The following is a 12,036-nucleotide window of genomic DNA, read 5'->3' on the forward strand; positions in this document are numbered from 1 at the left end:
TAAAACCTGTCCTCCATGTAACTGTGAGTAGTTGCCAATAACTTTGGAAATTATTCATTAATTTCAGAGAGATAAATATTTCCCTGGTGCTCATCCTTTACATTAATGCAGCTACACTTGGAGAAGGTTTGTTGCACAGAGTCTCTACAATTATTTTCAACTAATTAGTAGGACAATTTCAGCAGTTTGCCTTGGGCTGCATTACTCACAATTTTACCGTGTGCCACTGTCAGGATGTGGATGTGTGCTGTTGGTCAGACAGATCTGTAAGCAGCATTATAAATGCAAGTCTGCAGCACAATGGGAGCACCTGCTTACTGCATCCCGGGAGCCACTGTCGATTTGGGAGCAACAGGATTCTGTGCACAAAAGAAGTGACCCATATATACTTGGCTTCACTTTTAGAAAAGTCATATTTTAGCCTATGAAATTAAATTCTCAGTCAGAGTTTTAGGAGTGAGTCATGACATCCATAGAGAAGAAGCTTGAAACAACTCATTTTTATGTTCTTACTCCAAATTAATGACTTCAGTATCTGAATACACTTTTTCTCTGAACTTCCTGCTGGCTGAGGGGTGAGGTGGAGAGTCACACATTAGTGCTTAGTGATCTAAAATACTTCTGTGTCTGATTATGTGGAAAAATGAGCTTTGTGGTGTGGGGAACCACCCTTAGGTACAGGATTTGGAAAATGTTTATGGCAAATCAATAATGTAAAGTGTTTGATGTCTTTTGTCTCTTTTTTCTTCTGCATTAAGAAGGATAATCCAGCAGGATGCTACGTGATTCTCCTCATGCATGGGGTTTCAGACTCCCTTTTAAAAAAAGATGGAGAACAGTCAATCTTTTCTTATCTCCCTTGAGTCACCTCATTTAAGAAGAAAAGAGTTCAATTTAAGAGTTCAGCAGAGAGTTATACTTAAGACCAATTGCTCAATTTTCTGGCTATCAGAGGCAAGTCTACCCAGCCAGGAACAGGCAGTTGTAAGCTGCTCTGCCCTCACCTGTGAATGGTCTTTTTGCTGTTCTGGAGGTGTTACTGGACAACAGAGTAACTGTGAGTCTTTGTGTCCATCCTGTTGCTGGAGCTGTGGTGTACTGGCCCTTTGGCACTCACATGGAGGGAATGAGGACTGAATATTCCTTTCCTGTAAAATAACCTCAGAAAAATGGACCTACATAGTAACAAACTCCAGCAGGAGGATGCAATGAAGCACTGGGAATGGCTGAAAACTTTGACACAGGCTCCCCTTTTTTCCTAGACTGGTAGTTTACTGAATCAGTTCATATTGGCAGACCTGAAAATCACAATCTGAACTAAGGAATTGTTTCTCCTTTGGTTCTGATGTTTATATATAATTGGCTGTTACATACCCCTATACCCTTGATGCTGTCAAAACCTGCAGGTCTTGCTACAGATGTTAAAAAAAAAAATCTAAGTCTAAGTCAACAATTCTAAGTGTACACTAAAGCACATTGCCAAAATACACATGCTGGTCCTGACAAAAATGAGTTTCTGGAAAACCTAAACCAGCATAAATATTCACAATCTATGAAAAATATCAATACACCCAGTGTGAAGCTTAACTTCAAGCATGCAAGCTAAAACACTTTGCATGAGTTAATACTATTATATCCCACAGTTTTCTGTATATATAAGACATAATTGCCAGTGGGGGAGAGTTACAGAAGGGAAGGAAGCCAGCAGTGCAATTAATTAAGTCTTCAAAAATGTCACTAAAATATCATGGTGAGAACAAGGAGACAGACATTAATTCAAGAGTTTTATGCAAAATAGGTGGCAGTGTCATCCAATGGGTCAGATTAGTTTACTTTTAATTACCCTGTTACAGAAAAAAAACCCCAGTGGTCTCAGTAATAAGTAGATCTGGTTCTGCAAGACGTAGTAGCAATAATCCAAAGGGTATACCTACTGGTCTCTTTGAAAGGAAGCTGACATTTTCAAATAGTAGTGCAGGAACACCAGAAAAGGGAATTATTAACAACTTACCTAATGCTGTTCTTGCTGGTGTGGCATCTTTTTTGATCCAAAAGGATACCCAGGAAAGAACAACTGTTAATATACAGGGAATGTATGTTTGTATAGTGAAGTATCCCATTCTTCTACTTAAGTCGAAGTAAATAGTCATGACTACATAATCACCTGCAATAATAGCACAAAAAGGAAATTCATTTGTATGGGAAACAGATAGTTGTTCACTGACTTGCTAATATTTTAACTTTCATAAAAACTGCATATGAAATATTTTTTAGAGTTTCAGCAGCATCTACACAGTAATTCTCATGTGAAATTTAAGTAAATCTTGCCATTCTAAAATCCTTAAATTTTAGGTCTCTGTGGAAATAATGTATTTGACAGGCAGAGCTTCTCAGCAATCATTCCGGATGAGTAAAGTTTTGAAAGGCATCTTGAATTTCCAGACATGCATTTCTGGATATCTTCATGGCCACAAATGTGAAGGTACTGTCATTCACCAGATTCTGCAATCACTACACACAAAATTCTTCCTTCTGGGGCTGTGTCTTCTGTGCCTTAATTTCAGGTTTGAGTGAGTTCTGTTACCTTCTTTTGAGATATGAATCTGAAAATAGGGTTTTTTTGGCAAATGTAACATGCACATGAGTATAGCATGCCTTTACAGAAGAAGTTATTAATAGACACTAGAACTCAATGCTGGCATTTCAAAACAGTTGTGGCCATCTGTGGTATTTTCAGAAGGTCAGTCTGAACACAAGGTTTATTGTTTTGTTGTGTAGTAAAAATCATACATTCAAGAAATCAGTAAGAAGGTTAGTTTATCCCACAGTACATGATTTTTTCACTGTATCTCTTCTGCTAATCCTTGTGATTCCACAGGGGATAATAATCTGTCCCTCCTCTCTCCTCAGCAGAGGCTACTGACCTTATCATCTCTGCCCTACAACAGCTCTCTCAGCCTCACAGATGTTCACTTTCTGAGACAGTCATGGTGAATAGCAGTAATAAAACTGAACTGAGACTGATTTCTGTACTTCACTTGAAGTAGGTTGCTTCCATTTCAGATGTAAAGGAGAGCTTATATGCCAGAGAATTTCTATGTGGTTTTGTCTGACTGCATCAGGTTTGGCCTAATAAATTTTATGGCTTCTTGTTACAAACCTTAACTTTCTAGAGTATGAATTTGCAGAAGGCATCATTTGCAATAGTTAAGTAACTCTGTCTTCTTACAGCAAACCATCACAAGAATGAAGAAATTGGAAACATATAAAGATTAATCCCCCGAGGAATGTACATACAACTCGCCCAAGCAGAAGCACAGTGCGTTTATTAGTTGAGGCAAATTAAAGCTTAATCATCCAGTAACAGAGGACATATAAAGAAATGCATTTCTTACAATGGATAATTTGACTACAGCTAAATATTATATAAAAAATAAATTAACTCAGTAAGACTGACTTTCATTCAAAGCATCTCTGAAGTCACTGTAAAATCAATGAATTGCCATAAGTTAGAAACTTAAAGGTAAATAAAAATCTGATGGTGGGAATTTGGGAATGTGTGAAAAGGAAAAGTTCCTACATTTAAAGTACATCCATTTGAGGTAGATATATTTGGAAGAGGTTGACAAGCCTGTGAATATTTCCATAATGCCTCTGTTAGACCAAAGCAAACATTTTCACAACAATTGTGCCAGTGAAAACTGTGCAACCCCAAGAAACTGGAAAGTCATTTCAGAAGCTGTCCTTAAAGGGATCACTCTGGTTACAACTAGGAGGTATTGCAGTGCATCATGACATTGTGAGCTAAGGATTATTGTCATTCCACTAATCCCCATCAGTCTTCTCTGTGTAGGGAATGGCACCAGGGAATTGATGTGGGTTAGTCACCACAGGTTCTGCTGGCTTACTGTTTGGCTAATTTGCCTCACTGAAGAAAGACTTACACCACAGAAACAAACAATTTCATAGAAACAGGTGTAGAGTCAGGTGGAATGTAAACCAGTGCTTTCACTGACATGAACAAACTGAAAAGAATAGAAGTGAGTAAAAAAAAAGCATGTTAATGAGTCAAACATTGTCTACCAAGGTAGAAGAATGAGCAAAAATGAAATCAAAGACTCTACAGGAAATGTGTCAAGCCTTTCCATTTCCTTTACTTAGTTCCTGTATCTAGAGCTGTGTGTTTATGGATAAGCTGCCTGAGAATGGTATAAAGTCAAGCACAATCTGCACACCTCCATTGTGTATAAAATGTATGACACAAACAATTCCAGTACCCACACAGGTCACTGCTCCTCTCAGTAGTGTGGTCATGAAACCCAGCCCAGCAAGCAGGAGTAGGAGTAGATACTGCACTGTAGGATACTGGGAAAGTAATAAAGAGTCTCTGCTTCCAAGGCCTTTGATGAAAATAAACCTGATAAACATGAGAGTGGGAGAAAATTATGGCACATTAAATGACATACAGAGTCCATGATCACAATTAGTCATTAACTGATTTAGTGTCTTTCAGGCAGGATTAATTTCCTGTGATTTTAGACATCTAGAAGGCAAATTCTGCAGATAACCTGCACACTGTGGCCTCCTTTCTAGACTTATGAAAAGAAATTGGTACTTTCAGTATATGGTTTGTCTTGTCTGCTTTAGAAGCACATTTTAGAAGGTGAATGTATTCAAAACATTTTCATTTCTCTCCTGTGATTAAAAATCAAGAGTGTAGGGCAGAGATATGGACAAAACCTGACCACATCCCTTGATTCCATGGTGGGAGCTAAACTGGGCTACTCCTGGGAGGATGACAAAGTTATTTTATTTAAATATAATAACCTTCTTGATATTTTAAAGGGCATTTTAGTTATTTTCTTCCTTTTCCCAGTCAAAATGGATGTCTTCATCCTTTAGGATACACATAACTCCTCTGTTTCCTTCCTTCCTTCCTTCCTTCCTTCCTTCCTTCCTTCCTTCCTTCCTTCCTTCCTTCCTTCCTTCCTTCCTTCCTTCCTTCCTTCCTTCCTTCCTTCCTTCCTTCCTTCCTTCCTTCCTTCCTTCCTTCCTTCCTTCCTTCCTTCCTTCCGACACTTCCTTCCTTCCTTCCGACACTTCCTTCCGACACTTCCTTCCGACACTTCCTTCCGACACTTCCTTCCGACACTTCCTTCCTTCCTTCCTTCCTTCCTTCCTTCCTTCCTTCCTTCCTTCCTTCCTTCCTTCCTTCCTTCCTTCCTTCCTTCCTTCCTTCCTTCCTTCCTTCCTTCCTTCCTTCCTTCCTTCCTTCCTTCCTTCCTTCCTTCCTTCCTTCCTTCCTTCCTTCCTTCCTTCCTTCCTTCCTTCCTTCCTTCCTTCCTTCCTTCCTTCCTTCCTTCCTTCCTTCCTTCCTTCCTTCCTTCCTTCCTTCCTTCCTTCCTCCCTCCCTCCCTCCCTCCCTCCCTCCCTCCCTCCCTCCCTCCCTCCCTCCCTCCCTCCCTCCCCCACCTGAAAGCACCAGTGCCGCTCTCAGAGGCAAGCACGCTTCTGTACAACATACACTGAACGAATTTCTTTAATAGCTATGGTAAATTAAAATGCTCAGCTAAATTGCCACTTCATTTCTATCCTCAGCCAAGAAAACTTCTGTTGAGATTACTGGATTCTCTCATTATATTCAAGAGCCACATTACATACAAGAGTATGTGCTGTGGCTACTTTCCCTATTGCACTACTCCAAACTGCACACAGCTGCTGGTGCTGCTGCTGATGGTGATGATTATATTATTCTTCACATTATTCCTTCCAGAAGTAAATATTCTCTATGTATTTGAAAGCATTGCATGCACATTAAAGAAAAGTAGCCACGGTATGTGTATTTTTTTCTCTATACACACAAAATAATCTGTGCAAAGAAGCTCTCCTCTCTTCTAAAAGATTCCATTTTCTGGGATACAATTGATTCTGTATATCCTGCAGTCATGCACAATCCAGAGGAGAGAAAAACTTCCAAGAGCTCTGCTCAGCGCCTCCTTGTACCTTTGGAAGCCTTTAGAGCTCCACCTGCTGTTACTGCCACTGCTGGAAGGGCAGCTGGGGGTCATTGTGTGACAAAGTTCTGAGTGCAGGAAAGATGGGAAAAATCTCCTTCCAAACTGCATGTCATTGAACCAGTGCACTTGGTTTGAAAGTAATCACACAGTGGTTGTCTATCAAAGGACCACTGGAATAGCTAATGCAAATAAACTTCATTTTTAAACCCAGAGAGGAATTCTACCTTTTAACGACTTGAATAATATTCCCAGGAAGGCAAACTTACTTTGAACAAAATGATCAGCCATCAATTCACTTAAATACTAAAAATGATCCTGAGGCAAAATAGAGCAGGATCAGTTTTCCATAAAGGGAGCAAAACGTGCACCTTTAGGCAGCAAATATGGAATAATCAAAATAGTGTAGCAATGCTTCCCATGAAACCAACATGACTGCTGGCTGTTTACCCACAGGACTTATAGTTTGAAAGTAGGACACTGTTTAGAACAATAATGATTTCCCATGTAATAACTGCTGTGAATTTTAATGAGCAGTATCAAGCTATAGCAAATTAATTTTGACTTTTGAAGATCTGTTGGCCTGAATTGCTAGAATTTTGCCTTGCACCAAGAATGGCTCCCTTGAAGGTAAAATGTTTGAGCAGAATGCAACTGGTTATTTTATTAAAAATAAATAAATTTAAAAGTATGCAAAATTATATACTGTAAAAAAAAATTTATTCAAATTATACTATACTATCTTATGTCACATTTTCATTCATCCTTCCATTATACTCTGAGGTTGACAATTAACTTAGAAAAAAAATAAAATTATTAACTTTACAAAGACTGAAATATGAAGGTATAATGCATACACAAAGCAGACTCAGCGTGTGATGAAGGTTACGTGCCAATTGTCCATCACTGGAACTGCAGAATAATGAGGAGTGGCAGAGTTTGTCCATGTTACTGCAAGAGTTTGATTTCAGAAGAAAAGCCTAGTCATTAAAATGAGGAGTCACACTGTGTGCCACAAGTATTACTTTGTTGATCAGCAAGACCACAGAGACTGAATCACATTCCTCATTATCTTAATAAATAAAATTTACTTAATAGCAATCAAACTAACTTTCCAATCTTCAGTGGTTTTTACATTTTATTTTTTCATTTGGAAGTCAAGAGAAGACCTTATTTAATCTTGCTGTTAACTATTCATGTCACCCTGAACCTGTTTTCTGATCTTTGCTTCCCAAAGCTCCATTTTTAATTTCCTGGGCCAGGTTTCTCTTCTTTCTTAGTAAGTAGAAGTTTTCTAACCAGTAGCTACAGAAGTTTCTGCAAAATGCTCACCAGAGAGGTTTGCTGGAAGAGATGCATGTGGAATTGGAAGCAAAACTATTGTGGCAGTGCTGGTGCCAACTGGAAATGTGCAAGTTTCAGGTTTAAGACATGACTCCAGATTCTGCACTGGCTGGAAAGAGTATCTCAGTTCAAAGTCAGGCAGAAACACAGGCAGTGTTACAAAACCCAACCCTGCCTAATTTAGAAAATGGGGATTGTTCAACTTGGAAAAGAGAAGACTTCAGAAGAACTAAGTGCAGACTTCCAATACCTGAATGGAGCCTACAAGAAAAATGGAGACTCTTTTCAAGAGCATATAGTGACAGAACAAGTAGGAATGGATTCAAAATGAAAGAGAGCACTACTAGATTAGATATTAGGAAAAATTCTTTTCTGTGAAGGTGATGAGGCACTGAAGCAGGGTGCCCAGTGAAGTTGTAGGTGCCCTGTCCCTGAAAGAGTTCAAGGCCAGGTTGGATGGAGCTCTGATCAGACTGGTCTGGTGCAAGGCATCCCTGCCCATGGCAATGGGGTTGGAACAAGATGATCTTTAACACCTCTTTCAACAAGCCATTCTGTTACTCTATATCTCTATGATTCAAAATAAGATAGAAGAGTCACGTGAGCTTGCTCGTTTCACATCCCAGGCCTTCACCCCACCTCAGAGATACATCTTGTCGAGGGTCAAGCTATCTTCTTACTAGAACTACTAAGAAGAAAAGAAGGATGGATTGTGATTACTTCAATCAATACTTCATCAGCTGGTCTGTCTTCAGAGCTGGTAACCCATCCTAACATGAGTTAATCTCCAGCCAGGTATAGAGCAAGTTTCAACTTTGGAAGATCAAAAAACTCTACAAAATGGTAGAAGAAAGAGCTTAATGTGCTGACAGGTGGTTATGACTCCAAAATCAGCTATCATTAAAACAAAAAAGACATGGGTGAGAACAGGATTTTTCAGTTCTCATGAAGAAAAATGTAGATCAAATGAGAGCCATGGAAGTATAATTAAAAATGCCTTTATCTTCTTCAGCATCATTATAAATAATGAAGAAATGCTGAAGACTTATTGCAGGCACATTCTGACTCCTCCAAAATGGGTTGGTCAACAAAGAGCTTTCATTGGTGGGAAAAATTTTTGTTCCACAGTAGGGTAGAACAAATGCTTCCAAGACAAAAGGAAGAAAAAATTATCAAGGCCATGCTATCACTTAAGGGTTAGTCTTACATTCCCCTATGCTGCTTTGGCATTTAGTTATTCCAGTGACACCTGGATATTGTGCTTGGATGGGAGCTTGTGTACAGCAGAGAAAGATATTTGCTCTTTATCTCAAGTAAGTGTTCTTGTTGTAGTAAAAGGCACTGCTACACTATTACATTTTGGCTTAAACTACACATTTAACCTCACAAAAAATGTGTACTAGGCTTCCGAGGTGTCATTTTTACATGTATTGCCATAGCAGGAATGTGACTAGATGTCTAGTCACAGGCAAGGATCTTAGGCACTAGATCAAAAAAGCTTTCTTTGACTCTAAGATCTCTGGTTTTGAGTTCATAATTGCCTTTGGCATTATCATGATGTGTCTAGGTGTGTGTGTGCATGCACTAGCGCAGTGTAGCCTAGATTTGGCTTTCAGCTCTTACATTTGAAAAGCAAATTTTTCAGAAATATATTCATACTGTGATGCCAAATCATTGCTAAAGTTTCCCATTATCATAGACAAATTACTGTATCAATACACAGTGGCAAAAAACCCTCAAGACACCAACTAACCTTAATAGCACTGTTTGTGCCTGTAGAAATCATGTTCATACACATATGTATTAGCATGCATAATAAAAATCAAATGTTGTAAGATTAGAATGTGAAAAACAAAGACCAGATTCCAGGTTGTCTCAAGGAAAAGGAATTTTTAAAGTCAAGTTAGACCTTCCTAACCTGGCAGAACCACAGGATATTATGTTGGCTTTATTGCCTTGCGTAACATCAAGACTATAATAACAAGAAACATGTTTTTACTTGAGGCTATCAACTTTTTTATCACCATAAAATAATTTAATTTTTGCTGTTTGTTCTTCCTTCCTGAACCTTCATTTTCTTTGATGCAAATAGCACTTTCAAAATAGTTTTGTAAAATGACAGTTTTGTTAAATGAACTTTAAAAGCCTGTTTTTAAAAGTTAGTAACTATATTTTCAGCACATAAAGTTATTACATCCTCTGATTTTAGCATTCATTATTGAATCTGGAAAATAATTGGATTTGTTCAAATTTCTAACTTCTTTATACTGATTTTTTCCCCAGAATCATTCGAATACATATGTTGTATACTGGAACTTTTCATGAAGTACTGAAATTAAATAAGCAAAAGACCCAATTTCTTAAAACTTAATTGTGTACCAGAGTAATGTGAAATCTATTAGTCAGTATTTCTTGTGCCCTAAACAATTCTTGGTGTGCCATTGACAGTTGAAACTGCCATTTTCAAAGACCGTTGCTTTTCATTCCACTGCAATCATTCCACTCTCCATGTCCCATATTTTCTGTTAAGTGTATGGGATACTTTGAATGTACTCAGGAGATCAATCAAGTTCCATGAATACAACTGACCTCCAGATTAAATTAGAACAATAGAAGGGAAAAAATTACTACTATTTTAGCATTTGGTGGCATTATCAAGACTCTTTTATTTGCAAAAATAAATTTTACATGTTTATATATTATGTAAGCTGTCCTGCCAAATACAGCTATTCTGTCTTTGCAGTCATAACTACTGTATATAAAGCTCTCCTCCCACTAAGCCCTGTGAAGCTGTAGCAAGTTGATAATCTATGAGGTGTTATGAGATCCGGAATCACTCTCAGGATGTTCAGGCCTATTAACTTTAGCCATAATGACATTTTCATTTTGCAACATGAAGTCTCATTTCATCTATTCTTTGAAACATGGAACCACTGAAAACAAAGGAATTTAAATTTGGCTGCTGTAAGGTATAAGTAATATTGTAAGAACCTTAAAAAAATGCAGTTTCATCCCGCCACATAATGAGAATAAAAATGTATAATATCATAAGCGGACTTTGATCCATGATTACCAGTCCAGTTCAATTTTTGCCTTATCAGTAGAAAAGTTACACACATAATCTCTATTTAAATTAATGTATCAATCTGAGACAAAATCAATATACAAATGCAGCACAGCATGGCACGATCCATTACTCACTGTTCCTAAGAACTCTTGCTATTTTCCATACATAGGTTTTCCTTTGTGTTTGAAGAATAGAAGTGAACAATAGCAGATGAAGTAAAAACAACAATAAATTACCATAGCTGCCAACGTCAGTGAAAGTAGATGAAGGATCAGAGTGAAAATTAATGTCTTTTATGTAGGAATCTTCTCCTGAGAGGGTTTATTGATGAGCTGTGCAATGCCTTTTTGAAAAGAATATTTTTCCACATTCCACAGAGCATCGAATACTGTAGCACATCCGAGGATACACAACATTAATGACTCTTGCTTTCACTTTGCTCTTAAAAAGCACTGAGAACCCCCAGTTTCATGACATCTGTCAATGCCAATCACTTCTCATTTATTTCTAGTATTGAAATTCTTACTCCCAAGAGCTGTTGTTTTTGGGAGGAGACCCATTTGTATCACAGTTTGTTACACAGTCCCACAGGATTGGATTTGTTGGGTTTGTAATTCCCAAACCAGTTGAAATAGTTTTTAATTAGCCATCAAAAAATCCCATGTGAACATTTTCAAATAAAATGTTATCTTTTTCTTCCTCAGAATTTATTTTTACACTTTAAATAAAGAAAAACCCTGAACAACCCATTTTGCTTCACTTGATATTCTTTTTGCTTAAGAAAAACGTTCATGACTTCGGCCTTATTTACAATCATTGTGACTGTATTATATTACTGTGACATCTTTTATATAATCATGGAATGGAGTATCCCGTTTCTTTCTATCTATCCTGACATCTACTCCACCTCAACTGTCCCTAACATGCTCTTGTGCATGGCTTTAAGCAGTATCTCGCAGTTGGAAGCCCTTCCCTGCTGGCCATGCCATTTTCTGATGGAGACTATACTGATTATTTGGCTACATTTTCTGAATGGTATGAGCTTCTTCTGAAGAAAGCACAGCTGCAAACCCCAAAGTTATTGATAAAGTGGAACATCTTTTAGAAAGGCGTTCTATCTTTATTTTAAGAAATTCTAGCAGTAGAATTGCACTGCAAGCCTTGAAGTTCTTTCAATGCCTAGTTATTCTCACTGGGAAAAACAAGCGAGTCTGTTTTAACTGAGTGAGATTGTAAACTGAGACCTAGTCTGCAGTCATCTAGCATCAACTCAGACCCTGAGCCTTAGCATATCTTTGCTAGACTGCTGAAGCATTTTTAGCCAGTTTTGTTTTTCTCATGCAGGCATTTAGGGATAGCAATCTTTTACCCTTTATCCATCAAGATAAACACTTAGGGTGTCTTGACAAGAGGAATTATTTCCAGTCTCTGATATGCCTTCTGTCTCTTTCATGGACTCCACAAATTTTCAAAATAATTCTTGAAGTGTAGGCATCAGACTTAGATCTTAATTTAATAGCAGCTGCATTAATATAACATATACAATATATGTTATAAATAACAATATATTAACATTCTTATTCCAGAAAAGAATCCTGCTCTGAGCATATA

At 37.8% G+C, this 12,036-nt stretch overlaps 1 protein-coding gene across 3 annotated transcripts in view; it reads right to left on the reverse strand.

Annotated features, from left to right (window-relative positions):
* The window catches only part of GABRG3 (gamma-aminobutyric acid type A receptor subunit gamma3), a 302,729-nt gene that overhangs the window by 10,671 nt on the left and 280,022 nt on the right, over window positions 1-12,036 (reverse strand). For all 3 annotated transcript variants that reach the window (XM_059466828.1, XM_059466827.1, XM_059466829.1), the window contains exon 7: window positions 2,012-2,164. In XM_059466828.1, the coding sequence (XP_059322811.1) occupies window positions 2,012-2,164 (153 nt within the window). The remainder of the gene's footprint in view (window positions 1-2,011; window positions 2,165-12,036) is intronic.

This window comes from Ammospiza nelsoni, chromosome 2 (assembly GCF_027579445.1).
Source record: "Ammospiza nelsoni isolate bAmmNel1 chromosome 2, bAmmNel1.pri, whole genome shotgun sequence".
Classification (NCBI taxonomy): domain Eukaryota; kingdom Metazoa; phylum Chordata; class Aves; order Passeriformes; family Passerellidae; genus Ammospiza; species Ammospiza nelsoni.